General features: G+C 58.2%; 9 protein-coding genes across 9 annotated transcripts; 5 read left to right on the top strand and 4 right to left on the bottom strand.

Annotated features, from left to right (window-relative positions):
- Positions 1 to 1,120: 1,120 nt before the first annotated feature.
- BKCO1_810009 (arrestin domain protein) lies at positions 1,121 to 3,700 on the top strand (the record flags this gene model as incomplete). The annotated part of the gene is made up of 3 exons (XM_020279484.1): positions 1,121 to 1,889; positions 1,943 to 3,012; positions 3,068 to 3,700. 3 exons carry the CDS (start codon positions 1,121 to 1,123, stop codon positions 3,698 to 3,700), a joined length of 2,472 nt encoding a protein of 823 aa, XP_020125675.1.
- Positions 3,701 to 5,535: 1,835 nt separating this feature from the next.
- Positions 5,536 to 9,042, top strand: BKCO1_810008 (na+ h+ antiporter nha1; the record flags this gene model as incomplete). Its single annotated transcript, XM_020279483.1, has 1 exon — positions 5,536 to 9,042. The coding sequence occupies one exon, from the start codon at positions 5,536 to 5,538 to the stop codon at positions 9,040 to 9,042; it is 3,507 nt and encodes a 1,168-aa protein (XP_020125676.1).
- Positions 9,043 to 9,994: 952 nt separating this feature from the next.
- On the bottom strand, positions 9,995 to 11,275 carry BKCO1_810007 (porphobilinogen deaminase; the record flags this gene model as incomplete). Its single annotated transcript, XM_020279482.1, has 2 exons — positions 9,995 to 10,776; positions 10,957 to 11,275. 2 exons carry the CDS (start codon positions 11,273 to 11,275, stop codon positions 9,995 to 9,997), a joined length of 1,101 nt encoding a protein of 366 aa, XP_020125680.1.
- Positions 11,276 to 11,945: 670 nt separating this feature from the next.
- Positions 11,946 to 14,218, bottom strand: BKCO1_810006 (xpg i-region protein; the record flags this gene model as incomplete). The annotated part of the gene is made up of 3 exons (XM_020279481.1): positions 11,946 to 13,637; positions 13,688 to 13,785; positions 13,846 to 14,218. 3 exons carry the CDS (start codon positions 14,216 to 14,218, stop codon positions 11,946 to 11,948), a joined length of 2,163 nt encoding a protein of 720 aa, XP_020125681.1.
- Positions 14,219 to 14,492: 274 nt separating this feature from the next.
- On the top strand, positions 14,493 to 15,764 carry BKCO1_810005 (iron ascorbate family oxidoreductase; the record flags this gene model as incomplete). Its single annotated transcript, XM_020279480.1, has 4 exons — positions 14,493 to 14,720; positions 14,770 to 14,886; positions 14,994 to 15,010; positions 15,065 to 15,764. 4 exons carry the CDS (start codon positions 14,493 to 14,495, stop codon positions 15,762 to 15,764), a joined length of 1,062 nt encoding a protein of 353 aa, XP_020125682.1.
- Positions 15,765 to 18,672: 2,908 nt separating this feature from the next.
- BKCO1_810004 (uncharacterized protein) lies at positions 18,673 to 19,449 on the top strand (the record flags this gene model as incomplete). The annotated part of the gene is made up of 1 exon (XM_020279477.1): positions 18,673 to 19,449. One exon carries the CDS (start codon positions 18,673 to 18,675, stop codon positions 19,447 to 19,449), a length of 777 nt encoding a protein of 258 aa, XP_020125683.1.
- An 811-nt stretch (positions 19,450 to 20,260) lies between these two features.
- Positions 20,261 to 21,057, bottom strand: BKCO1_810003 (ribosome biogenesis protein nhp2; the record flags this gene model as incomplete). The annotated part of the gene is made up of 2 exons (XM_020279466.1): positions 20,261 to 20,649; positions 20,745 to 21,057. 2 exons carry the CDS (start codon positions 21,055 to 21,057, stop codon positions 20,261 to 20,263), a joined length of 702 nt encoding a protein of 233 aa, XP_020125677.1.
- A 1,087-nt stretch (positions 21,058 to 22,144) lies between these two features.
- Positions 22,145 to 25,681, bottom strand: BKCO1_810002 (dna repair protein rad5; the record flags this gene model as incomplete). The annotated part of the gene is made up of 2 exons (XM_020279455.1): positions 22,145 to 25,254; positions 25,309 to 25,681. The coding sequence occupies 2 exons, from the start codon at positions 25,679 to 25,681 to the stop codon at positions 22,145 to 22,147; spliced, it is 3,483 nt and encodes a 1,160-aa protein (XP_020125678.1).
- Positions 25,682 to 26,014: 333 nt separating this feature from the next.
- Positions 26,015 to 27,043, top strand: BKCO1_810001 (squalene phytoene synthase; the record flags this gene model as incomplete). Its single annotated transcript, XM_020279444.1, has 1 exon — positions 26,015 to 27,043. One exon carries the CDS (start codon positions 26,015 to 26,017, stop codon positions 27,041 to 27,043), a length of 1,029 nt encoding a protein of 342 aa, XP_020125679.1.
- Positions 27,044 to 27,659: the final 616 nt, after the last annotated feature.

Here is a 27,659-nt window from a genome sequence, read left to right as displayed (position 1 = left end):
AGCTGCTTCGAGAGCCGTCTGCTGAGCACACATCTGGTTGGGTTAATAAGCGCAGATCCGGGCGTGTTTGGGATGGCGGAGGGCTGGGGGACAGCATCCATGGGGCCTGGCGCGCCAAAGATCGAGACAGGGGCCGCTGGTGCCTCGGCCGCACTCCGCACTTTACGCTGTCGCATCATGCTGCGTGACGTGGGCCACTATGGACGCCGGCCAGGCTGCTTGTCAGGATAGCCTGGGCTGGCGGCAGCGCAGCGCTTCCGTCGAGCCCTCCAGCTTTGGGCCGTAGCGTCGCCAGCGTGGCTCCGGCGCAGCACGCCTCATGGCGGAGCGTGTGCGTCCAAGACATGGCAGCGTCGTGGCCAGAATGCAGCACCCGGAAGGCTCGGATGGGCGGCCGCGGCACTGGCAGGCGCGCGTTGATCTTGTGGTGAGGTCACCGTCCTAGGCCGTTCTGGGCTGGGCGCAGTGCAAGAGGGAATCGTCGGTCTTATTAGGGAGCGCGCTGCCGGGGGATTGGCCATCAGAGCCCTCTCTCACATCTTGCGACAGTGCACTGGCACTACTGACGCCGCCCGCCCTCCACTCGCGATCTGCCGCCGACTTGCCTGTTCGGCACCGCAAAAGCTTCGCTACCCTGCGTCGTCACTATCCTGTTTCCCGCCGCCCGTCGCCCCAGTCATTTTAAGCAGGGAGCAGCGGTCCCAGTAGTGGTTTTTGCGTGGACCCGCGCATGACATTCCACGCCGAACCAGCAAACCCTTGACCGCCCGCGCAAAAGGCACTCTGAGCTCACCGGCATGCTGCATGCCTGTCTCCGTAGCACCGTTAGTCGTTTCCCATATCGTCTCCCCAGATCTGTAAGTTCTCATCAGCCCCAGCCCCAGCCCTCAGCCGCTGTCCTCCCACTCTTCCTTTGTCCGCTCTCGTCATCTCGCACCGCGTCGTGCCCGCTCTCACGCGTCGCCTGCGGCTCACCTGCGGCTCACCTCCGCCCACCCTCCTCTTATTTGCTCCGAAACCCACTGTCGTTGTCGTTTGCGTCCTTGTCCCTGCTGCCGCGCTCTTGCATGCCTGCACGCGCTGCCCTCGCGCACGATTGACGCTCACGCCAATCGCCATCATGACAGAGTATCTCCGAGTCCACACCGAACGCGGTCGCCTCAGCTATCTGCCCGACGAGCCTCAGCGCAGTAATCGCCACTCAGTGTGCACCTCGACTCCTTCGGCCTACCTCCAGACCCGAGGTCCCATCTTCAACCCTCGCAGCCGCCGGCCCCAACGCATCCACATTGCCCGCGTGCCTCCCGATTTCTCTGTCATCCGTCGCAAATCAAGGAGAAGCCGACCAGTGGTCATAGAAAAACTGGCAGGCCCACGAGAGAACGCAAAGCGTTTCCTGCGCTCCTTCATCGCCTCTCACGGCGACAAGGACAAGACCTCGCCCTCTCCCACCCGCGCCCCCAGCTTCGGCAGCGGAATCAACGAGCCCTCTTCGGCCGAGGGCCAACGCGCTGTGAGCTGTGATACCATGCGCACAATGCCTCATCCCGCCGTTGGTGGTCCAGTCAGCGGCATGGTTTCGAGACCGGTGCTTGCGGAAACCGTGCGTTCGGCGTCTGGCCGATCCATTGGCAGCAGAAAGAGCGTGGTGTCCTCCATCACCCAGACCATTCCCGATGACAAGCCCCTGGCCTCGGGCAACGGAATTAGCGTCGGGATCGCGTTAGCCGAGCCCGTCCTCTTCTTGCAAGGTTTTGAGCAAAACGAGCATTCGGAGAGAAGCACTGCCATGCTGCGCGGTAGCCTGCATTTGAGGGTCACGAAGAGTGCCAAGATCAAAGCGGTGACGCTCAAATTCAAAGGCAAGGCCACCACCAAATGGCCCGAAGGTACTTCCACTCCGCGCTGCAATTGACAGACCCGCGAGACTTACGCAAGGCAGGCATCCCCCCGAAGAAGACTGACTTTGAGGAGACGGATCACATCATGAGCCATACCTGGCCCTTCTTCAACGCTCAATTCCCCACCGCCGAACACGGCAGCTGCGCCGATCACGTGGAACTTCACGAGCGGAAAGAGAGCACTCTTCAAGTGCCCATAAGTGGCAAGGATGGAAAGCTATCCTTCGACTTCTCCCGTTCGCCCATGAACTCAAGTACGAACCTCAGCTCCAAGGACGCGAAGCGGCTCTCGTTGCAAGTCAATCAGTCCAGAAGTTTCGGAAAGGGAGAGTCATCATCTGGCGGCCCATCCGTAGCCCAAAAAGGTTACCGAACCTTCCAACCGGGCGACTACATCTACAACTTCGAACTGCCGCTCGACAGCCATTTGCCAGAGACCATTGACGTCGATCTCGGCTCTGTGAAGTATGAGCTCGAAGCGGTAATCGAACGGTCAGGTGCATTTAGAGCCAACCTTGTCGGGACCAAGGAAGTGGTTCTCATCAGAGCACCTTCAGAAGGCTCTCTCGAGCAAGTTGAACCTATTGCAATCAGCCGGAATTGGGAGGACCAGCTGCACTACGATATTGTCATTTCGGGCAAATCCTTTCCACTCGGGTCGCATGTACCGATTGCCTTCAAACTCACGCCGTTGGCGAAAGTGCAATGCCATCGGATCAAAGTGTTCGTTACGGAAAACGTCGAATACTATTGCAACAACAAGCGTGTGCATCGGATAGAACCTACACGAAAAGTCCAGCTCTTCGAAAAGCGAGCCGACGGCCCGGCAAACAGCACATATCCAGGAAGTACCATGAGAATCATTACCGGGGGAGGTGTACCATACGATCAGCGAGCCGCTGCCGCAAGGGGGGACATGGACAACATTAACCTGCAAGATTCTACAAATCTGCTCGGCAACCTCGACGGTGAGAGCAATATAGGACCGACTGAGATGGAATTCAACGTGCAACTGCCGAGTTGCCACAACCAGCGCGAGAAGGATCAGAAGCTGCACAAGCTGCACTTTGATACGACATATCAGAACATCCAGGTACACCACTGGATCAAGGTATGTTCATTTTTCACCGCAGCGCAAGACGAGCGGCTACTGACATGTGTCCCAGATCGTCATGCGCCTGTCGCGGCCCGATCAGAATGACCCAGCGAAAAGACGGCACTTTGAGATTTCCATCGATTCGCCATTCCACATTCTTTCGTGCAGAGCAACACAGGCAAACACGGCGCTGCCGGCGTACACATCCCCTGAGGCGGGGGAGAACATCCACACGATGCCGGAGTGCGGGTGTCCCGGGGCACCCGTTCGGCGCGGGTCGCCTGCATCATTCATCCCGACGATCAACGCGCTCAACAGCGCGCGCACGCACAACAGCGTGCCAGAAGTGCCTAGTCCCCAGCTGGCTCGACCGCAGCAGGCCCACATCGGTGGACCAACGGACCCACGTCTTTCACGACCCATTCACCTCCTGCGCCAGCCGTCGTTCAATCCGCCAGCGTTCGACGACGAGCAGCCGCCACCGCCTCTTCAGACCCCGCCGCCGCAATACGACAGCATTGCCAGCCCGACGTCGGGGCTTGCCGACTACTTCTCGCGATTGTCAGACGCGTACGACGAGGACAGCGACGGTGAAGGGGAAAACGCACGGACGCCGGGGCGGGTGGATGTGCCGCTGACGCCAGGCAGTCGAATCAACCGCAGCATGGACGAGCGGCGCACTTGGCTGCCGCTGGACAGGTAGCGTGCACAGAAAAGGGCGTTGTACAGCACGATTTACGATTTTCTTCACGACCAGTAGACGATTTTGGATACGACATAATTTGGTTGGGGTTCATGTTCGGAACGAGGGGCGGGGATTGTGCCTGGCTTAGAAGGGGGGGGCGAGAAGGAGCCGGACACAGCATGGTTCAGCCGGGTGCAGTTCCGTTGGTTATGTTCTCTGTGCTATATTTGCACGACTGCACAGCTGCATCTTGGGCGTTGGATTGTTTCTAGACGTAGTCATTTCCACGAAAACGAGGGCGAGCGCGGGGCGTTGAGCTGGCCTTATTAGTTTTGAATCTTCAACGCATGGCAGCCGGCGTGCTTGGCACAAGGTCCACACCGCATGGCGTCGGGCGGGAATAAGGTAGTTCCAAGAATATATGGCGTGATTGGCTGGCTACTGGCTACCTAGCAACGGTGGGAGCTCGCATGGGTTGCGGCCTTGGATATTGGGCCTCGGATTTTGGGCCTTCGCTTGCAGACGCGCTGCCCAGGACACGACGTCGAGCACCCCGCGCAGTGCGCATCAGATCCCGATATTAAGCAAGATGGGCGGTCATCTGGAAGAGGGATGCAGCGATCAGCACGCGCTTGCTCTTGTCGTCGGGGCACGAGGCATGGGTTCTGTGGCTTCTTATCTGAGGCGGTCTGCTGCGGTGGCAACAACCATGGTAGCCGTCGAGCGGTTGCGAGTCACCTACCTACCAGGCGCCAGGCTCGAGATGCGCAACAGCCGTCTCGGCGTTCGAACCGAGAGCGCCTGGTGGAGCACAGGTCCGGGGCACAGGTCCGGAGCATCGAAGCTGCGAGGCGAGCAAGGCAGTGTGGGCGGCGTGGGCGGCGTGGGCGTGCTCGGCAGGCGGGGGATGCGATTTGCTGCGGCGCTGCAGCCAAGGCTTCGCGGGCTCGGGCTAAGAGCTCCGCCAAGGTGGGCGCGGAGACAGCGGTGGAAGCGCGATGGCAGCGCGGCGAATACAAGTAGGCGACGCGGCCGGGCAGGTCCACGGTATCCCACGGTATCCCACGGTAGCGGTCGCGTATCTCACCAAGCCAGCTTACCTCTTCTTTGCTTCTTTGCTTCGCTTCGCTGGCAGCTTGGCGCGGTCGGCACCAGCAAAAGGGAATCAGAGCGCGCGGTGGTGTGCCGCTTGAACCGTGGAGGAGGCTCTGCACCCCGCGCACAGAACAGCAGGCGGCGGGGCGCGTCTCCGTCATCGCCCAGCGAGTAAGGCCGAGCGGTGGGCTCCTCCCACTGGCCGTTGCTGCGTCACCCGAAGCGGCAAATCCATGTAAGTACGGCTGGAGTCCCGATCCTAGTTAAACATTGCGCGCCCGCCTCGAACGCTGCGCTCTCGCCGCTGCTGCTCTCCTGCGTCTGCACGACGACCAGCCCCGACTCCATTCCCCGTCGTGCCGCGCCGCCGGGCTCTCGCAGACCACGCAGCCTCGCAGCCTCGCAGACCAAACGCTCGGAGCTGCCCGCGCCCCTCCAGCACATTCGCTGCCCTACAACACGCAGCGCCGATTCTACCAGCAACTTCGACCGCCGTCACCGCCGCGAGCGCCGTCGATACCTACTCCCTGCCACACCGCCCGCGCGGCTGAACGGAGCGGCGACTGGGCGCAACCAGTGGCTACATGCAGTCAACCCCGGCACACCAACCAAGACCGTCTGAAGGCGTCGACCATACGGCGCCCTCCGTTTTCGTTGGCACATAACCGACCGCCCAAACCCGCGCACCACCTATCGGACGCCAGTCGTTACCGCTACACAATTCGCTTGATAGGACAGACTAGCCCGGATCAGTCACCATGGCCTGGGAACATCTCTCCATCACCAAGCCGCACTTGGTGTACATCATCCTGGGCGGCTTCACCTCGCTGTTCATGCTCTGCTCCTCCGTGATCAAGGAGCGCCTGTACATTGGTGAAGCCACCGTCGCCACCATATGCGGCATCATCTTCGGGCCCCATGCCGCCAACCTGATCAATCCGCTGGAATGGGGCAACACCGATCTGATCACCCTGGAGTTCTCCCGCATCGTCCTGGTCGTCCAGTGCTTTGCCGTCGGCGTCGAATTGCCCAAGGCCTACATGGAGCGCCACTGGAGATCTGTCACCGCCCTGCTGATCCCCGTCATGACCTTCGGCTGGCTGATAACGAGCTTGTTCATCTGGGCTTTCATGCGTGACCAGCTCAACTGGCTGGACAGCCTTTGCGTTGCTGCCTGCGTCACCGCCACTGATCCCGTCCTGGCCTCTTCAGTCGTCGGCAAGGGAAAGTTTGCCAAGCGTGTGCCCAAGCATTTGCGTGATCTTCTGTCCGCCGAGTCGGGCTGCAACGATGGCATGGCATTCCCTTTCATTTACCTGGCCGTCTACATCATCCGTTACAGGCACCATCCCGATGAGGTGGCTCTCCACTGGTTTTGCTACACCGTCTTGTATGAGTGCATCTTCGGTGCCGTTTTCGGCGTCACAGTCGGATACATTGCCCGGCGCCTGATCAGATACTCTCATGAAAAGGATCTCATTGATCGCGAGAGTTTCTTGGTCTTCTATTTCGTTCTCGCGCTCTTTTGCGCTGGGTCCGGAAGCTTGCTCGGTATGGATGATTTGCTGATAGGCTTCGCCTGTGGCGTTGGCTTCAGTAACGACGGCTGGTTCTTGGAGAAGACAGAGGAAGCTCACGTATCCAACGTCATCGATCTGCTTATCAACTTGACATTCTTCGTTTACTTTGGAACCATCATCCCCTGGGAGCAGTTCAACTCGGACGTCATTGGAACCAGCCCCTGGAAGCTTGTCGTCATCGCAATCCTGGTCCTTCTATTCCGCCGGATCCCCATCATGATGCTCATGAAGCCTCTAATTCCAGACATAAAAACGTACCGAGAGGCGCTGTTTGCCGGTCACTTCGGACCCATCGGTGTCGGCGCTATTTTCGTCGCCATTCTTGCACGTGCCGAGATGGAGACGGAAGAGACGACGCCACTGGCCGTTCTACCAGAACCCGGATTTCCGCATATGAATATCATCGAGCTGATCTGGCCCATCACGTGTTTCCTGGTCATTTGCTCTATCATTGTCCACGGCTCCTCCATCGCTGTTTTCACGCTGGGCAAGCATATCAATACCTTGACGCTGACCTTGTCTTACACTCAAGCGAACGAGGACGGACCGAGCTGGATGGACCGTCTGCCTCGTATTCAGTCTCGTTCCAAGAGCTCCATGTCTTTGCGCCGACCTGGAGAAGCCGAGACGGACTCGTCCTGGGATGAGAAGGGGGAGAAGGGCGAATACGGATCCGAAGGCTTCCTCAGCGTACCCCGCGGTTTCCTCGGCAGGAAGAAGGACGATGATGCTCAGAGCCGATCATCCAGCCGTAGGCCAACCAGAAGGAGGAGAAGCATGGGTCCAGGTGGGCCTATCAGCCAGTCTGCAATCACTCCTGCGCGTCGCGAACACGATGCCGCCGATGCACCCTCCAACGGCCGTGAAGATTCGGACACTACTGCTCTGAACAGCGACGAGTCTCCAGAGATCGATAAGATCAGGTCCCCCGAACAGGAAGTCTACCAGGAGGGTGACAAGATGATCTTCGAGGATGAAGAGGGCAACGTGTTAGATGTACGCGATATCCCGGACAAGTCTGAAGCCGAAATCCAGCGAGAAGCCAAGAGAGATGGTCGCAAGCTCATGAAGGAGAAGGATGTAGAGGGTGGTGTTGCACAAACCGAACATGATGAGAGTGCTGATGGAGGCCACCATGCGGCTCATGAGATCAAGGATGCCGCTGAACATCCGAAAAAGCACTGGCGTGGAATGCTTCATCGTCGGCACACAGGCGCCGAGGGTGAAGAGACGCATCATAAGAAGAAGCGTGGGCCCGCACTGGCCTACCAGTTCGGCAACACCATTATCGTGGAGGACGAGGACGGTGAGGTCATCAAGAAGTACGACATCCCGCCAGACGCAGCGAGACAAGGCGAGAAGGCCCCTGTCAGCGACAAGACCCGCCAACGTCTGGCCCGCATGGGTACCTACCTTGGCATGTCTCATAATGAGGCGGAGGCCGCTGCCAGCCAGGCGGATGTCGCTGGCGAAAGCAGCAAGGCCGCCGCCAAGCCGCGCGAGGAAAAGAAAAAGAAGAGGATCCAGGAGGAGCAAAGCGATGACGAGCGCATCCGCTTCACCGTCAATGCCGGTGGCCGTCGCATGAGCAAGGCCGAGTTCATCCAGCAGATCCAGCAGATGGACCCCAAGGCGCGCACAAAGTTCGTCGAGAACAGCGACGTCCCCGAGCCCGTCAAGGAGGAGGCTCGCAATGACGCCAAGGACCATGCTCGCCTGCAACAGCAACAACAGAAGGCAGCCATCGAGAGCGCTCGCAAGGACCGCGCAAGCGACTCGGACGAGGAGGGCGAAATCCCCTTCCACAACATGCGCGACACGCTGGGAGGCCGCGAGACGGCAGCAGAAGCCCGCCGCCGTCAGATGGCGAGCACTCCCTCCGCGTCGAACAACAACAACAACAACAACAACAACAACAAGGGCGGCGGCGGCGCATCGTCCTCGCTCTCGCCGGGCGCGTCGCCGGGGGGCGCCAGCCCGCTCAGCCGGCCCAGCACCGACGGCTCGACGTCGTCCAGCCACCGGGGGGGCGTCGCCGGCGTCAAGGCGGGGGCGGCGGCCGCCGGCGCCGCCGCCGGCCGCACCGAGACGGGCGAGAAGTCGCGCGCGCAGCCGACGCACCTGGACGAGGGCGAGACGGCGGCGGAGCGGCGCCGGCGCGAGGGCGCGCTCGGCCTGGGCGGCGCCGACGACGACTCGACGGACAGCGAGAGCGAGGAGGAGGACGGCAAGGGCATCCGCCGCAACATGCCCGTCGAGAAGAAGGCCGAGCGCGAAAAGCAAAAGGCCGTGGCCGCCGCCCAAGCCGCCGCCGTCGCCGAGGTCGCAGAGGTCGACGAGGAGGAAGTCGCGGCCAAGGAGCAGGAACAGCTGCGGCTGCAGCGGCAGATGGAGCTGGAGCTGGAGCTGGAGCTGGAGCAGAAGCTCGAGTTGGAGCGAGAGCAAGAGCGAGAGCGACAGCAAGAGCAAGAGCAAGAACAAGAGCAAGACTCGGAAGAGCCGGAACAGCAACAGCAGCAGAAGGCTCCTGGCATCAGATTCGCGGAACCGACCCGCCCGACGTTGCAAGAGGACGGCGGCGAACAGGGTGCAGGCAGTGGCGAAGGCGACGCCGGAGAGAGTGGAAACGGCGGTAAAGGGCACCACAAGAGGAGCTCGAGCGGGTTGAGGTGGTTCAAGAAGTAAGAGAAGGGGGCGGGGAGGATAAAAAAAAATAGCGAAACGGGTAATACGACTGGTACGAAGATTGAGGATTCTGTGGGAAAACGATGGGAAACCTGATCGACTGGGGATGATGGTTTTGACGACGATGACGAGGGGTCCGGCTGGGAAGGAAACTTTTCAAACGCTTCTTGTATCCTAATTTTTTTTCCGTCACTCACCTTTTTTTTTCCTGTATGGTTTACTATTGCTATGGTTCGTATGAGAACCGTATATGTAATGCGCAAGCTTTATTTCACACTCGGGTATCATGGGGAAGAATGGACACGTTTTCGATGGGACAGTCAGTAGGAAAGGAAGGGGAGAGCAATCAGGAACGAGGGAGGGCGGCGGTGGTGGTTGGTGGGGATCGAAAAGATCATCATCGATAATGGATTCGTCAAAAAAAATAGAAATTGAAAGAGTTGCGAAGTTTTAGATTTCTGGTTCGCATATAGAAGATAGATTTCGATTTCGATGATATACAATGCTTTAGCCCATCAGGTCATCTGCACTATGAGTGATGTTGTATTATGACTTAATGACGGAAGATGCGCAGAGGTCTGCCCATAGCTGACCTTGTGGGAAAGGGCTAGTGTTCTGGCATATCCCAGAGTAGGTAAGTGTTCAAAGCGAAGTCCCCGATGCTCGATTCGTCCACTCCCATAGCAGGAAGAATACAGACGGACAATCTTCAAGAAGGCATACGGATTAATAACAGAGCGGGGCAGTTTTCAATTGCTAATTGAGCTTCCAGGCCAGCTATTCGATCCTATTTGCTCAAGGCATCTCTTCCCTACTACAGCATTCCCGAATTTCTGCTGACATGCCATGTTGATACTTACGAGGGCGCTTTGGGTGTCCAATTCTGGTACGCAGTCTTCCACCCCCCTCCATGTTCCTATCCCGTTGTCGACGATTTTCTCGACGACCGCCGCTATGCATCACCCTGCTTCGCGATGATAGTCCTGTTCAGGTTGATCTTCTCTAAGATGGCGGCGGCGCCCTTCTCGACCAGCGCCGCGGCGACGGTCCTACCAAACTCGTCGGCGGCTTCCCTGGTGTCGATCTTGGCCGTCAGTTCGACCTCCGCGGCCTCGGTGCCGTCGAGGCTGGCGACGATGGCGCGCATGACGAGGTCGTCCCCGTCGTCGGCGACCCACTCGGTCTCGACGCCGATGGGCACGCTGCAGCCGCCCTCGAGGGTGCGCATGAGGCTGCGCTCGGCGAGGCAGGCGCGGGCGGTGCGCTCGCAGCCGACGCGCGCGAGCAGGTCTATGGTCCTGGAGTCGTCGGTGCGCACCTCGATGGTCAGCGCGCCCTGGCCCACGGCGTACAGCATGCCGCCCTCCTTCTTGCTCAGCAGCGCCGTGATGCGGTCGTCGAGGCCCAGCCGCTTCAGGCCCGCCGCCGCCAGGATCAGCGCCGTGTACTGCACCTCGTTCGGGTCGGTGCTGTCGAGCTTGGCCAGCCGCGTGCCGACGTTGCCGCGCACGTCGGCGAAGCGCAGGTGCGGGTACAGCCGCTTCAGCTGCGCTGACCGCCGCACCGACGACGTGCCAATCACGGAGCCGGCCGGCAGCGAGCCGACGCTCGCGTACTTGGAGGCCGTCGCCGGGTCGGCCGCCAGCGAGGCCTTGAGGACGAAGGCGTCGCGCGGGTCCTCGCGCGGGAGGATGGCGCCAAGGGACATGCCGGGCGGTAGCTGGGTGGGCATGTCTACGTACGGTCAGTGTCAGCTATGTGCGATTGGAGAGCCCCATGGCTTTCTCATCCCCGCCCGATGTCCTTGAAGAGAACAAAGAAAACCACGGGGGACGAGCAGAGTCTCAAGAGATTCCAGATGGAGCAAGCCCGCGTGCTCTGGGGGCGATAAAAGAGAAAACCAGTATAGCCCACCTTTTAAGCAATGCACAATCATATCCAGCTCCCCCTTCGCCAGCAGCGCCTCCAGCTCGTGTGTCCACAGGGCTTTGGCCCCGAAATTGTGCAGCGCCGTCGTCTGGTTCTTGTCGCCCATGGTCGCCATGGCATGGATGGCGTACTTCCTGTCCGGCCACGCCTCCTTCAGCATCGCCTCCACAAGGTCCGTTTGCACCCGCGCCAGCGCGGATCGCCGCGTACCGATGTTAACCACGGGGAGCTCTGAGGCGGCGGAGGACGAGGTTTGGGCGGCCGGCGCCGTTGCCGTGGCCAGTTCGGTGCCTTCGGTGGCCATTGTCGAGCGTAGGGTTTACCAAAAACTGCAGGGCCTGCGGAAAAGGAAATTGGAGTTGGCAGGAGGCGGCACGAAGGCGTTTTGGTAGCGGTTGAAGTGGTTGCGGGCAAGCTTACGTGTGAAAGGTTGCAGTGGGCAAGGTGGGATGCGCAGTTCGGATTGACCGCGGGGCACGGCTGTTCTTCGCCGCATCGCAGCGTCGGCCTTCCCGAAACAGCAGGTCCACCCTCCGAGTATCCGACATCGCATGTTTTATATCCCATGAACACGACTACGTTGTGCAGAACATGGCGCCTTGAAAGTTTTCATTTGAGCCGTGCCGCGACGTATATGCCGCTTAAGTGCCTCGCGCAGCCCCTTAGCTAAGCACGTGATTGCTATCCTTGATGACCACCCTTTTTTTCCCCTTCTCGCGACTAACCCATTTCCTCCTCTCAGTGCTGCTTGACTTCATGTCTGGTAGAACCTCCTGTTGCTGCGTGTTCTGACGGCGGAGTTCAGTCAAGCAATTACGTCGATGGCCCTGATACCTTCCCCTTTGGTTTATGTATTATGCATCCCGCGCTTTGTTGCTTTGAGCGTGCTCAGCGAGTTCATAACCGCCTTGATTTCAGCAACTCGATCCACTATTCATCATGCGATCATTCCGCATACCCGGGAACACAGCTCCTCAGCGTCTAGGTGCAAGCCACTTGTTCACCTCGTCCCAAGCTGCGCCATCTCTCACCAGGCCGGCATCACTCGCCTTCTTGATACCGGCGTACACGGCATCCCAAAGCTTGAAGGCAATGTCGAGATCGCCGATGAAATCAATGCTCTCAGGGAACCAATCACGCGCCGCGCGAGTCTTGGTGCTGGCCTTCGCTTCAGGAGTCGTCGGGTCGGGCTGGATGTGAAGTTCGTCGAGGTAGGACTTAACCGCAATGCCCATGGCGCAGTCGTTGGGAATGCCAAACGGCAGCTTGATTCCGAGGTCGATGTAGTCGCTGCGATCACGCTCGGCATCTCCGTTGAGAAGAAGCGTCGTAAGACTGACCTCAGCGAGATCACGAAGGCTGCTGCGTACCGAAGAGATGACCGAGTGGTAGCCAAGCAAGTGCCTGCTCAGTGGGCCGGTGAAGCCGATTGGCCTGTGGCGGAGCCTACCCAAACAGGCGACTCGAGACACGAGGAGGTTGTTGCGCTTGTCGGTCTCGGAGCCACGGATGGGCGGGCCGCCGTACGAAGGGAACATGTTTTTGGAGGTGAGGATGTTGAGGCGGGTGAGCTCCATGGCGATGAAGACAGCCTCTTCCAGCTCCGAGCGCCCATTGAGCGCCGTAATGGCCGCGTTGAGAGCCTCACCCCACGGCGTGAGGTTGTGCTTAGAGTCAATGAATTCACGCAGCTGCAGGAATCGCCAGACGGAGTTGTAAATCAGCTCGTCACTGGCGCTCAAAAGCTTCGACGTGTCCCTCTTGATCAGTGTCTTCGCAGCAAAATCGGCATCCTTCAGAGATTGGATCGCGAAGCCAATCGTCTCCGCTCCTTCCAACGACTTGACCTTCTCTTGGATCAGCGCAGCCTTCACATTCCAATTAGCAAGGATGGGACGGAAATCCGACATATCCCTCAGAGAGATGGTCTTAGCATTGTTGCGGTCGAACCATGTGTAGAGCGAGACGTGCTTGTGCTGGTAGAAGCGATGCAGCGACGACGAGAGGAGGGAGATGGCAGTGTTGCGAAGGGGAACAAGCTGGTCGCGCACGAGCTCACGATACTCTAGGGATTCACCGCCGTCCAGCGGGGCAATCTCAATAATCTCCGCGGACGTGCGTGCAGTGAGAACCCTCGAGCCAATGGCACCCCTGGAGAGGTAGAAGTAAACTTCATCGGGAAGACGCTGGCTCATGAATTCGTGGACATCGCTAGGTGCGCGGTCATTGTTGAGGACTTCGACCTTTCCATCGAGGGTGATGATGATATGGTGCTGAATGGACATCTTGGCCCGCATAAACTTGTCGGTGTAGTTCATAGAGCGGAGCTTCGGGTCATCCTGGTAGTTCTGGCAGACGGACATGCCGGTGCGACCTAGCGACATCATCATCTCGACGGCGCTCCTAATCTTGGGCTTGTTCCTGCGAGTTTCGAGCATGGGCAGGGGAGGCAGTAGCTCAGAGCCTGCCAACAGGCACGCGTCGATGAACTGGTCGGGCCCCAGGTTGCCCAGGTCGCTCATGCATTGCCGCCTGCCCATCCATGTAAACTCGCCGCGCTCCCAGTCCCACGCCGTGATCACCCTCTCGATATCAAAGAAGAGCAGCTCGGACGGACCAGCAATGGCTTGCCAGAGGTGCTTTGCGCTCTTCTCGAGGTATGCAAGCTACAGCACAGTCAGCTGATGGTTCATGTCCCGCCAATTGGTGCACATACCTGGGCCCACGCGGTGTAGGGCGCGACGATGAACTCGGCGCCAGCTTCGTTCAAGAGAAACTGGAAGTTGCGCAGGTAGTCATCGGTCCTGGTTGAAGCTATAGCACAAAACCCATGTCAGAATGCGTCTCTTGCGGCAGGGACATAGGACAACATACGAGCCTCCCCAAATGTCTGCACTGCGCGTTCGGCCTCACTCTGGTTGTAGAGCTCCCAAGCTTCGGCGGTGACGCGCGAGGCGTCGTCTGAGGTGCGGAATGATCTGTCGCGCTGGCCAAATTCCAGACCGTTGAAGACGAAGAGCGGCGTGATGTTGTGGTTCTTCCAGCGCTGCAGGTCGTCGAGCACAAGGCGCTTCATCGAGAATGGCAGACCGCCCAGGGCGGGGAGCAGCGGCTCCTTCCATTGCGGGTCGTTGAGCAGACGGGTGAGGTGGTCGGCGGCATCGATAGCGACAGAACAGCCGGAGAGCTCCTCTAGCTTGGAGTGCTCGGCCAGGTTGGCGGCCCAATCGTCCTGGGTAGAGATCATGGTGTGAGGCTAGGCAGTCCGGGGGAGGACAGGGCGACTGGCAATTAAAGACGGGGCAACTTGAAGGAGAGGATGCGCAGAGGGAGGACGCACTCCGCCGAGGGCAACGGGGCGGATGAGCAGCGGGGTGGTGGAGGGCGGCGCCTTGAGGCTGCTGCTTGGGGGTGGTTGTCGAGGAGCTGGCGCAAGCTGCGTGGTCAGTGTCGCACCGCCGAGTTGACGCCCGCAACCGCCAGCGCGCGCTACTTGGTAGGGACCGCCCGCCCGCGCAAACATGGCCCCTGCGCTCAGCCCTATGACCGCCGCCGCTCTCAACACCACGCATCCACCCCGCTTCGCCATGTCGTCAACCCCCGCCCTGATCCCCGTCATTGACGTCGCGTCGCCCACGGCCGAGGTCGCCAGTCAGCTGCTCGATGCCGCGTCCACTCACGGCTTTGTCTTCGTGAGCAACTACGGCGCGATCCTGCCGCCCGAGCATGTCCGATCTCTCTTCGAATTGGTAGCCCAGAAATCCACATCATTTCCAGGCCGCGATCTGACGTCTAAAGTCTCGTAATTTCTTCAAGTCGCCCCGCGAGGTGAAGGCAGAATGCTCCTACCAGAAAGGCAAGAACCAAGGTTGGGTTGGCATGCACACCGAGACTCTGGACCCCAAGAGCCAAAAGGTAGCTACTCCCACCAGCAGAGCCAGATGAGCTATTCACACTTCGTTCTGACTTGTGGGGGTCCGTCTGCCCGCAAGTGACTTTGACTTGTCCTAACAATCTTGCAGCGCGGTGATTTCAAAGAGTGCGTCTCGCTTCCCCCAAACTCTCCCTGAGCCAGCTCTTATCCAGCTATCAGAGCCTTCAACATCGGTGAATACACACTCTCGAACCAGGCCCCACAACCGCTCCCTGCGCCCCTGGCGCCCCACGAATCTCAACTTGGTGACTTTCAAGCGCGGTGCCACGCCCTTTGCAACCACCTGCTCCGCCTCTTCGGCCTCGCTCTACGCATTCCAGCGTCTGACGGCGGCGACTCCTGGTTCGCGACGCGGCACGATCGGTCTGCAGGCCCGTCCGGCTCGATCCTCCGCCTGCTGTACTATCCGGCGCTGCCACCCATCGACAGCACAGACATCCGTGCCGGCGCCCACTCCGATTACGGCAGCGTCACGCTACTGTTCCAGCAGCCGCGGGGCCAGCCCGGACTCGAGATCCTGACGCGCGACGGAGCGTGGGCACCTGTTCCTGTGAACCCGACCGGTGACGATGCGCAGCCGCCCGTGCTCGTGAACATCGGGGACCTGCTAAGCTACTGGACGGACGGGCTGCTGAAGAGCACAGTGCACCGGGTTGTGTTTCCGCCGCCGGAGGCCCACGAGGTGGGAGAAGACAGGTACAGCATCGCGTACTTCTGCCACCCGGTGGATGATGCCAAGCTGGTCCCAGTGCCGAGCGACGTGGTGAAGGAGCAGGGTGGGAAGGAGGGGGCAGGAGAAAGGACTACGGTGCTCACGGCCAAGGATCACCTGTTGGAGCGGTTGGCCGCGACGTATTGACTCTAGTAAGGCTTAGTTGCCCAACATCATCATGTCATCAATTTTGGGGGGAGGAGCGTGTTCACTCCGCCCGGGGCCGACATTCTCGGTTGCGTGCATTCTGAGCGGTGGCTGCCTTTCCTTGTGTATGGCGGCCGTTCCCCTCCCGGTGGTCCACAGCCCTCATTCGCTGATAGCTCGGTTTTCCAAGATGCTCCGAGACCGAGAGTTCTCATTCGCCGTAGCACTTGAGTGCCGCTGCCGAATGAGGATTGCCGCATCCTATGCCGTCTCGGCATGCTGCCGGTTAATGTGCACCACCCAACAGCAGCGTGACAGCCGGTAAGAACCGGTCCGGATTGAAGCGGGCCCAAGCCTCCAAATAGCCTGCACAGACAAATCTCACGAGATCATGAGAGGATAATCGCCCATTTCATCAGGGGAATACTTAACCCTCCAGATGCCTGTCGCTGAGCCGCTGAGCCCCGACCGTCTCCCTTACCCTGCTCCGTTTACCTCGGAGTTCCGTCCCTTCATACCGACAACCCTTCACGCTCGCACTTGAATAGGCTACGCTGCAAGACGCTCCTCTGAGACTGTGTCTGACCTACAAAGCTTACAATTCAAACAGGTAAGAGAGCGACATGACACGAGTCACGTTAACTTCACATGAAGGCCCACACGTATGCAGCCGGAAGCGTATGCGAACGCATCAGCCGCCATCTTGATAACGTCCAACCATCGTTTCGACTCAGGCGTAACAAAAGCTGTACGACCTACATCATCGACCCTGGCCAACCGTGGCTTCCGAGCTTGCGTTTACGTACCACTCGTACCACTACTGTCGTGACAATTCCAATACTATACCTCCCGACTTTCAATCTGCCATACGACCTGACCGAGTTGCTGGAACACCTGCAGAGCCGGATGCGTCAGAGGCCTTCCTGTGACAACACGTCAGCAGCTTGTCACCTCACGCTCGATCAGACCATCGACGTTGTACAAACTTCCGGACCTCGGTGTCGAGTTGTAATGCTTGGCATAGCAACCCACATTCATCTCTCCAGTGTATGGACTAGACTATGTTCGTACCCGAACGAAGGACCTGCAAATACCGACTCGACGAAGTAAAATCCAGGGAGTTGGAAACTCCGATGGCGAGCGGGGATAAATTTATGCTTTGCAGTAGTTGCTGACGATTCGGCAAGCTACTCCACTGACTAGGCCTTTTCATTCTTGCATGGGCTGGAATATGGATCGTCGCAGGATTGTCCGTGGACATGGCTCCAAGTGCTCCTTTGATACGGCGTCCATGACGAACGGTCAAGGATCGGGTACGTTGGGCAGCTAACAGTGCGGCAGGAGTTGAGAACTGCATTTTTCCAGGGCCGAACACGGAGAAATTATTTTTTTGGCAACTTCCTAGATTCATAGGAGATTAGAAAGGTCGAGACAACTCACAGGGCCCAGGCTGAGAGCATCATCATCACGCACCCGACAGTTGCCGATCTCCGCGAAGAGCACGATCACGACTCTGGCGCTCGGTCCTCAAAGGAGACGAAAACCAACCGGCGAAAGCATCCGCTGAAAGGGGAATCCTCTGGATCTTCGTCATCCGCTCGTTTAGCTCGATAAGGAACGGGCGATCTCCCGGGCGTTCACTGTTCTCCACAACCCCTGCTTGGGCTCATTCTGGCGACAACGGCGCCGAGCGGGATCTTGTGCCTGAGTGCACAAGCACATGCTTGTGTGTTCTTGTCATGGTCGCGTTGACTCAGAGGATGAACAACAAATCCCTGCTTGCGGGCCCGGTCATCTCGCTTCATCCTGGTTTCTGCTGCAGCGCTCAAAGCGACAGCTGCTCCGCTCCCCTCCCCCCAAAAATAAAGAGAAAAAGAGGGGAGAAAACAGCGCATAGGCAAGGTGAGAGTGAGGGAAAAAGCAAATGTCTCACCCAATGGCACTGGCGCGTTAAAAGCGGTGATTTGGCGAATCACTGGCCAAGCTGATATCTGTGAGCGGTAAGTAGGCATGCAAGGCCAATGTAGGAGGAGCCAACAATTTCGCGGCGATTCGTGGGCGGAGGACAGAGGCGCATCCGCTCGAGCCCTGACACGTATTGTCGGTGAAGTCTCGCAAACTCGGGCTCGTATCTCGACAGCTCGTTGTGTTGGACTGGCCTCAGACGTGGCGCGGCCAGAATAAGTTTTGCAGGCATGGGCAGAGCCGGTCAGCCGAGGATTGTGGCACAGTGCGGCGACAACAGGAACGCCCAGGGGATCGACGAAGGGCGTGGCCTAGACGCGGGCCGGCGAACGGGCGCTAGAACAAGGCACGAGGGCTTCTGGGACGAAAGTCGGGCGGGCTCGGTGCTGACAAGGCTTCGAAGGGGGCTCTGCTCTGCGCAGGGGGATGGGTTGATCGAATGAGGCAGCATCACTCCACCGACTACAGATGCGACACGACGGCTGGGGCTGGGGCGGCGCGCGATTGGCCGGGGAGGCGCGATACAGCTGAGGGCGGCCCGTGCGGGCAGAGGATCACCCTACTTTCTGGCGGCCCCGAGACGCGCCCGACGACTCCCGATTCCTCCCGTTGGTACACCTTACGCACACCTGCGTCGCACATCCCGATCTCACGCTTCTGTGTCTCTGCCAAAAAACCACTCACGCGATAAGCCAACAGCCTCCGAACACGCCACGGCCGTGCGAGATGCATGCGAGACGGCCCGCAGCCCTTGCTTGCTCCTATTATCGGCCGCCTTAGCACCACCGCAAGCCACCATGTCCTACATATATACGCCCGCCCAATGCGGACACTGCTACTTCTGCTCATCAGCAAACAACATCATCACTGCACACCAGTCAATCAATTGGCAATCAATCAAGCAAGCACTCAACCTTGGGTCTGAAAACCAACACCATCCATCATGGCCACCACCACCACCACCATCTCGGCCAATCAACAACAGCCGACCACCATGACTCTTCGCGGCGCATCACCACCACCACCAGCAATGCCCGAACAGCAGCAACAAACCTCGTCTTTCCTCCGCCTGCCGGGCGAGCTCCGCAACGAAATCTACGAGATGCTCCTCACGCCGCCCGACCTGACCGAGCAGCAACGCCGCGCCGCCAGCTACCACTCGTCGTCGTGCCGCAACCTGCCCAAGGCCGACATCCACCCGGCCATCCTCGGCACCTGCAAGCAGATCCACGACGAGGCGACGCGCATCCTGTACGCGCGCAACACCTTCTCGGCGCACAGCAGCCTCCTCACCAAGATGCCCTTCCTCATCGAGCCCAGCCGGCCCGTCCTCCGCAACTCGGTCAGCTCGCAGATCCGCAACTGGCGCATCAGCATCCGCCTCGACACGGACCCCTTCTTCACCGCCCAGGACGTCGCCGCCGCCTTCTCCGGCGCCGACTCGCTCGAGGTCGACTGCTGGCAGGCCCAGTTCGAGGCCTGCGACTACAGCGTCCTGCGCCTCTTCGAGGACGTCCGCGGCGTCGGCCGCGTCAAGGTCACCGGCAGCGTCGAGCCCGGCTTCGCCCACTGGCTCGAGCTCGTCATGGAGAGCCCAATCGAGACCGACGAGGAGATGATGAGCGGCAGCTCCACCCCCGCCTACGTCGAGATGGAGGGCGAGGACGGCAGGAGGGCCGCCAGAGGCCCCGGCGGCTTGCCGCTCTGGGTGTTCCACTAGAGAGAGAGAAAGAAGGAGAGTGCATGGAGAGGAGAGAGCGGAAACGGACGCGACTCTTTTGGCGATTCCTAGAGCAAGACGGTTGATTTTCCTTCGACGCGAGATACCACGGACTTTGGCGTACTGGCTTTAATTATTTTCGGAAGCATGAAAAGGGAAAAACGGCGTTCTATCATCAGGAAAGGGAATCCGAATGGGAATACTCATTGAGCGAGCTCTGGTAGAGAAAGATAATTATAGACGAGCCGCAAAGAAATCAACATTTCTTCTGATCAGTTTTGAACCATCTCCAGTGATCCACTGACGCCTCAACCGGGCTGAGCTAGCATCCAGTGTGAAAGCAGCAGTGGTCTTACAACAGTCGCTCGGTTAGACAGACTAGTTCGCACGGTTCGGAAAGGGATATTTGAGACTGGGTCGCGCCAAAAACATAATTCGAACTTCTTTTGATTGGAATGAGCTACCGTATATGGTAGCTGCTATATCTGGGTCGGACAGCCGTTCTTTCCATCTGATCGATACAGAAATGGCCCGCCACCAACTTTTTTTTCGTTCGCTGATTGTCGAAGCCCGAGTAGCAACTATACACAAAAGAAGCCCGTTACCCGACCATCTAACGCCGCGTGCGCCGTATCATTCCCATGATTTGTTGTGAGCAGCAGGGAGATCCTCGTTCATTCTCCACCCAACGCATTGTGGCCGACAAAGCGGCACAAATATGACAACGCTGCGCTGCATTTCAGCCCATCTGACCTCCCCCACGAAGACGCGAAGCAAACCCCACACAGCTGCTTCAGAGAGCCTGCCCGGTTCAACGCCTCACGCCCTTGGAGGCCTTGAGCACGGCCTTGACGGCGCCATCGTACGCTTCCTTGTACTCGGCCTCGTCGCCAGGCTTCTCGTCGGCAGCGCCCTTCTTGGAGCCGCGGTCCTTGCAAATCATGACCACGGAGGTGGGGCGCTTGGTGTTGCCGGCGGCGCCGAGCTCGGCGCGCGAGGTGACGAAGATGTAGGGGATGTTGTGCTCCTCGCAGAGGACGGGGATGTGCGAGATGACGTCCATTGGGCTGATGTCGGCGGCAATGACGACGACGGCGGACGGGTCCTCGATCAGCGACGAGGCGGGCGCGTTAGTCGGCGACTTGCGCACCGCCTTGACAACCTCCTTGACGCCACGCTTGAGAGTCTTGTGCTTGGCGGCTGTGTGTGCGCGAGAGCGAGTTAGCGGTGGGTTTTCTGCAAGGACGTGTGCGACGTGTTTGCGCTCCAATGGCGCAGCACACGAGCGGACATACCCTTCTTCACGGTCTTGAAGACCTTCTTGGTGGTCTTGTCGTCGGCCAGCGGCACGGCGAAGGGAACCAGGTTGGCGGCGTTGACGAGCGGGCTGATGGCGTCGTCATCGCTCTCGTCGACGGCGGCGGACCTGATGGCGACGGTGGTCTTGACGTCGGCGCCGGAGCTGGCGTCGCTCACGCTGGCGAGCAGGGCGTCGGCGACGTGCTCGGACTTCTTTTCCTTCTTGTCCTTCTTGCTCTTCTTGACGCCGCCGGACTCGGAGCGCTTCTCCTTCTTCTCCTTCTTGTCCTTGACCTTGTCCTTGGCCATTGTGCTGCGACTGGCTGTCCGGCTGAGAGCGGTGAGAAAAAGGGAGGGGCGGCGGAGGAGGTGGTGGTTGTGGTGGAGCTGGTTGCAAAGGGCCGTCGCGGTCGTGAAGCTTCGGTGCGGGCTCCAAAAATTTCGAGCAACTTTGCGGTGGTTCCGACGTTCTGCCGCCAAAGTCTCTCTCCACCTCACCGCCCGCCAGCCACCACTCTTCTGCCATCCAGCCATGCTCGTCAACGAGTACGGGCCTGCTACACGGACTCGGTCGCCGCATCTACATGCACATACTCCGAATGAGTATTTATCATTACAGCGACCATTAATCTATCTTCGGATTTGCCCTCCCCACTGTTTCCTCGATCTCAACCAGCTCGCGTGCCTCCACCAGCTTCTTGTCCGCCGCAGAGACCATGCTGAATCTGAGTACCACCAGGGAGCTTTATCATCATACAGCCGGAGGACCAGAACAATCGCAACTAGTGTGATGACGCTCACCACACAAGACACGAGCTCGAGGGCCCACCTATGAATTTATAAATCCCACCCTGTGGATTATCGCCGTTCTTCTCTCCCTTCCCTAAATCCGACTCTGTTGATATCTCTGGCCAGCCGGGTGATTCTCGCTCTACTGACGGTTCGGCGAGGGGATTTGCACTTGAGCTAAAATTCTAGAGAGCAAAGTATGACCCAGAATCTTCTTGCGAATCTCGATGGCGCATAAAATGTAACCTAGTTTACCATCAAGTAACAGGAAGAAGAAAGGACTTGGTGTTGTGATAATGACTGGCTCCGAACGGCAAGTGGACTGAGTGCTCACCGTTGAATGCAATCCCCGGTCGCGGCCAGACGAAAAGTCGAGGAGGGTGTCAGCGAGAGGGACGCGCTTTGGTGCCTTTAAAGGGTGAGGCTGAAGTGATTCCAACAAGTGATAATAATTTTATTCCAAGGCAATAAATAGTTCGCAGAAGGCCGTCCAAGTATTCACATCCTGAGACAACCAATATCCTGGCATACTCCTCCCATATTCGTACCCTACACACAATCGACACGAGTATACCCGTACTGGATCCTCCGACCATAGTTCGACACTTTAGCTCAACAACTCTCGGATATCTTCAATCCTCTGCACCTTCTTCTCTTCGTCGCTCATCATGCCCAAGCTGCTCGCGATGAACTTCTTCCTCTCCTGGATCTTCAGCATCTTCTCCTCGATACTGCCCCGAACCACGAACCGCTTGACGACCACCTCACTGAGCTGGCCCATGCGGTGGACGCGATCGATGGCTTGCGCCTCGACCGCGAAGCTCCACCACGGGTCCATCATGAAGACGTGACTCGCCGCCGTGAGGTTCAGGCCCACGCCGCCGGCGCGCAGCGACAGCAAGAGCACCAGGCCCTTGGGTCGGCTGGTGAAGTCCTGAAGCACGGCCGCACGCGCCTTCTGCGTCATGCTGCCGTCGAAGCGGACGAAGGGGATGTTGTCGCGGGCCAGCGCGGGCTCTATGAGGTCCAGGAAGCTGGTGAATTGGGAGAACACGACCGACTTGATGCCCGGCTCCTCGCGGCGGATCCTCTTGAGATGGGAGAGAAGGCTTTCGATCTTTGCGGAGGCGGCGCATTTGGCTCGTCTGAGGGAGATGCGCGGGGTGCGGTTGCCAGAATTGCCGGGGGACGAGTAGAGCGCTTCGTCCTCATCGTAATCATCGTGACGCACGACAACAAACACATCGCGCGAGTTGATGGGCTCCCGACAGTTGAAACAACGCGGAATCTCTCCTTTATCTCGCTGGTGCTCGATGAATTCAAGCAGGCACTGCTTGCAGGCTGAATGCCAACAGCCTGTCACGGCCTGCTCCTCCATCGGCTCTTCGGCGCAAATGGGACATTCAGAGTGCTGCTCTGCTTGAATCTGCCTCAAAACATGCGCACCGAACCTGTTAGCGTCTTGCTCGCCATTCTCATCTTCAGCCTCGAACTGTTGGATCAATGTGTCAAGATCCATGTCGTCAGCCAAGCCCTTTGAGAGATCCTCGGCGTTAGCGGCATCCTCTTCTTCCGCAACAATATCCTTACTGCGGGTCAGTATAGGATGACAGCAGCTCTGCCGCAGACGTAGAATCTGCGCAAAGATAGTGGTGTATGATTTCATGAGTGTTCCCGCCTCGACATTGGCCGCAAATGTCCGTTTCGCTCTGGTGTAGATCCAGTCGTAAACTTCCTTTTCAGCCTTGGAAAGCTCAATCGACTCCACCTCTATCGTTCGGGGCGGGAGTGGCACTAGTGCTTTGCCGTCTGGAGTTTTCATGTCCTTTGTCCGGCGCATGACGAGAGGTTCAAGCACCGTCTGAACGACGTCGAGAGCCCGGATGAAGTCTCCCGATTCGAATGGCACGGTGATGAAAGTTTTCCAGAACGAGAAGTTTGACCACGGCTCCACTTTAAGGAAGTGTACAAGAGAGAAGAGGTCCTCGAGGCGGTTGACAATAGGGGTGCCGGTCAAAACCCACCGGTGCTTGGCAGAGAGTTCGTAACAGGCTTTCGCAGTCTTGGACTGTCTGTTCTTAATGAAATGGGCTTCGTCGAGGATAATGCGGAAATACTCCACGGAGAAAAGACCACCGTGGGAGCCACGGTTACCGTCCATGCCTGCAACCTGGTTGAATTCGGAAAGGACAACACCGTACGAGGTAATTATGACGTTCGGCGCATTCGCCGCATTTGCACCGCAGCATAGCTTCTGGAGATTGGCAGTCTTCTCTGAACCGTAATATACCAGGGTTTTGAGGGTCCCAGGGTTTGAAGCTTTCTCGGCCTCACTTTGCCATTGTGCGAGCAGTGACATCGGTGCTACTACTAACGTCGTTCGAGGAGCCAGTTCGACAGACGACGAATGAGTTGATAAGCGCGGGAGGTTGTTTACTGTTGCTATGGCTCCGTCGGGTGTGGAAGAAGGGTTGGCAGTGTGAGAATGAATCAGACTGAGCATCTCAATAGTCTTTCCTAAGCCCATCTCGTCCGCCAGAATTCCACCCAAACAATTCTGTTCTTGCATTGGGAAGTCCAACGATAGCTCTCCAGAATAAGGGTTCACGTAGAACGCCGGTTGGCCAACGATTTCAGGCACAGGATTATCATCCGCATCCTTGGTAGGCCAGGTGTATTCCTCCCAAAGCGGATGCATCGACATTTCTTTATGGTCAGACTTCTGATCTTTTTCCTTGGTTATCATCCAGTGCAATGCCTGTTTTTGGTATTTCCGAAGATCCATGGCGAAAGTACTTGCGGGTTCTGCTTCGGGGGTATTGAAATCGAAAGACTGCGCCTTCTTGTACAGTGAATCCAGTTGGTCCTGCTCGAGCTCTTGGCCTTCTTCGACTTCGTCCAAGGGAGGCGTTCCCGGCTCGTTGTTGGGTGATTTTTGAGACTTTGAATTGGAGGCTCCGGGCTGCTCATTTTTCTCTGCAAGCTCGACAGCCTTCAGCAGACCCTGTCGCTTGTGCTTCTCAGCCTGAGCGTTCCCACGGGTAGGGTGAAGGTTGATTTCATCGAACAGCTTTACCAGGGCCACCTGGCGCAGGCGTAGGCCGCGCTCCTCGTGGGTTTCTTTCGCCTCATAGAACGCAGACTCACGGTTCGTGTCGGCAGGCCTCACAAACCCCCCTGCATCAAAAACAATTTTCAACAGATAGACTCGGAGCTGGAGGTAGATAGTCTCGTTGGTGCGTATCCTGTCCGGAGTATACACGCATGAGCCTTCGAAGGTACACACTCTCTGGTCAATCAAGGAGGAGATCCAGGCGGCAGACTCGTTCTCCAAGCGGCCAACCTCCTCTCCGCGCTGATTTGTAAACCGTACGACAATGTCCTGGCGTTTGTTTGCAATTTTCTTGCCATTGCGCCCAAGCTTCACGGTCGGTTGGGTTCTTGTACGTTCAATATTCACTTTCTCGCCGAACTTGATCAGGCCGGTCCCGCTTCTGGTTGCCCAACCAACGACACCAAAAGCGCCAATGTACCGCTTGTCAGGCATAGTTGTCTGCACTCGAGGTCGTTGAGGCGTGAGAGAGGCGGGATCGTCGGCGACCGAGCTTACTCGAGGTGAGCCCTGGGGTTTAGCGAAGGATTCCAGGGTGCCGTTCGAGCGAGGAGCCACAGAGGCGGGCGCAGACTCCCACGATCCATCGTAATACATGTTGATGGCTGCACGAGATCTCAATCAGCATTGTGGCACTTGGGCTGGGCATCTGTGCCTACCGCGCGTGATGTCGTTGCTGCTGGCTTCCTGCAACCGCCTCAGCTTTTCTGGCGGCACATGTTCACCCACAATTGACGCGAACAAGTCGGCGTCGAACAAGCCGGTGTCAACGCCCGCAATGCCTGCATTCTGTGCGTCGTTTTCCTTGTCAACGGCAGAAGCAGAAAGCGCGGCGGCTTCGGCGGGCTCGTCTTCGACGAAGAAACGGCGCTTCTTCGCCGGGCGCTCGTCGGAGTCTCCAAAGCTCATGCTTTGAGGAGGGGCGCGTCGTGGCGGTTGGTGGTCGAGCAGAGGCGACAGCAGGCGACAGCGCGCGACGGGCAGGTAGACACCAAGCGTGTCGACGCGCCGCGACGCGCCGCCGCGGACCATCTACTCGGGGCCCGTGCATCGCCCCACGTCATGGGTGCGCAGTCCAATTGCCGTCACGCAAAATCCATTACAGCTCCACCGCCGCCGCAGCCATGCCCGAGGGATCGCTGCTCTTCTCTTCCGCTCCCCGCACGCCTCTCTCCCCTTCTTATGACGCTCCTCCGCTCTTCCTGCCGGACAGGATGGCGCCATGCGCGCTCCACGCTCTGCCAGAGCTGTCGCAGAACATATGCTTCCCCGGCAACTTCGCAAGCTGAGATAGACAAGGCTCGCGCTTACTGCGCCAATCTTTTGCGGTAGCTGCCTGCCCATCTGCTCTCCTCCGTCAATTGCATGCTGACTGCTTGCTTGCTTGCAACCAGCCACTACGATTCCCCGTCCTTCACCCTGCAGACTTTCATCCCGCCCCACGCCCGCGATGCCTACCTTGCCATTCGCGCTTTCAACGTCGATGTCGCCCGCGTCGCCGACCAGACCTCGAACACCACCGTTGGCCGCATGCGCATGCAGTTCTGGCGCGATGCTGTGACTCGCGCCCTACAAGGCTCCCCGCCCAAGGAGCCTGTCGCTGTGCTGCTTGCCCATGCTGCCGAAGCTCTGGATGCTCGCACCCAAGGCCGTTCCCGTCTCGGGAAGTCATGGTTCTTGCGCATCATCTCTGAGCGTGAGAAGACGCTGGGAAATCCGCCTTTTGCCACCTTAGCTTCTCTCGAGTCGTACGCGGAAAACACATACTCGACGCTGCTGTATCTGACCCTGCAGACGCTTCCGCTTGCCTCTGTCACGGTCGATCACCTTGCCTCGCACATTGGCAAAGCAACCGGCATTGCCACCGTCCTACGTGGTCTGCCCTTGATCGCATTTCCTCCTCCACCGAATCACCACTCGAACCAGGCAGCATTCGGAGGCGCTCTGCCCGGCGGCCGACAAGGCGCCGTGTTGCTACCGTTAGATGTAATGGCTGAAGCGGGTGTGAAAGAAGAAGAGGTTTTGCGCCACGGAGCGGATGCGAATGGTCTTCGTGATGCCGTTTTCACCGTAGCTACCCGGGCCAACGACCATCTCATCACGGCACGGTCAATGCTGAGCAGCTTGCGTGCCGGCAGCGAAGTTGACCATGACTTCGAGCATGCCCATGAAGAGGAGCACCGGTACAGCCCTCAACAACTCAGCGCAGGTACTCAAGCACAGCTGCAGGACGTGGAGAAGGGCTTTGGCGCCCTGATACCCGCCGTGGCAACTGGACTTTGGCTGGACAAGCTGCAGAAGACGGACTTTGACGTCTTCAATCCCAAGCTGAGGACCACCGATTGGAAGCTACCATGGAAAGCGTACTGGTCGTTTAGTCAGAAAAAGATCTAATAGTCTCGAAGACGAATGTGTTGAGGCGAAATGGAAAGGGATAGCAATACGCTTGATACCGCTGCCGACCATCGGTGCAGGCATCATCCCTCATGAGCAGAATGATGCAGTGCAAGGTCTTCAGTCTTAAGGTACACATTCTGTTTTCCTGTTGGATTAAAGCTGTTTAGTCGAAAATTCCACCTTCATACAGGACATGAACATATTTACGGCGCACCATTGGCAGCCAACTATTCGCCTGTACCTTGTATTATAGTGTATAAAAGATAGAAGTCAGAGAGCGATGTTCCCAGCTCCAATGTACCGGAATTTAATGAGGACTCTGTGTGATGTGAAGATGAGGTCGACACAGTCTGGATTCACGGTTTTCAGTTTGCTGCCATGAGAAAGTAGACTACCATATTAGGTTATGAGAGTTTCTTTCGTCTTAGACGTATCTAGCAAAGACATTGATTGTATCTTTAAATTGTCGATGAGTGAACACTCGAAAGTGCACTTAAGAGTTGACATCCGACGAAATAATTCAAGTTGTATCCACATCAGATAGACGTAATCTCTCATATGATTCTGGTTGCAGAACGGCAGAGCTACAGTAAGTGACGGAAACCCCCCCCCC

This window comes from Diplodia corticola (assembly GCF_001883845.1).
Source record: "Diplodia corticola strain CBS 112549 chromosome Unknown scaffold81, whole genome shotgun sequence".
NCBI lineage: Eukaryota > Fungi > Ascomycota > Dothideomycetes > Botryosphaeriales > Botryosphaeriaceae > Diplodia > Diplodia corticola.
Note: the sequence above shows the minus strand (reverse complement) of the source record. Positions and strands in the feature narration are given on the sequence as shown.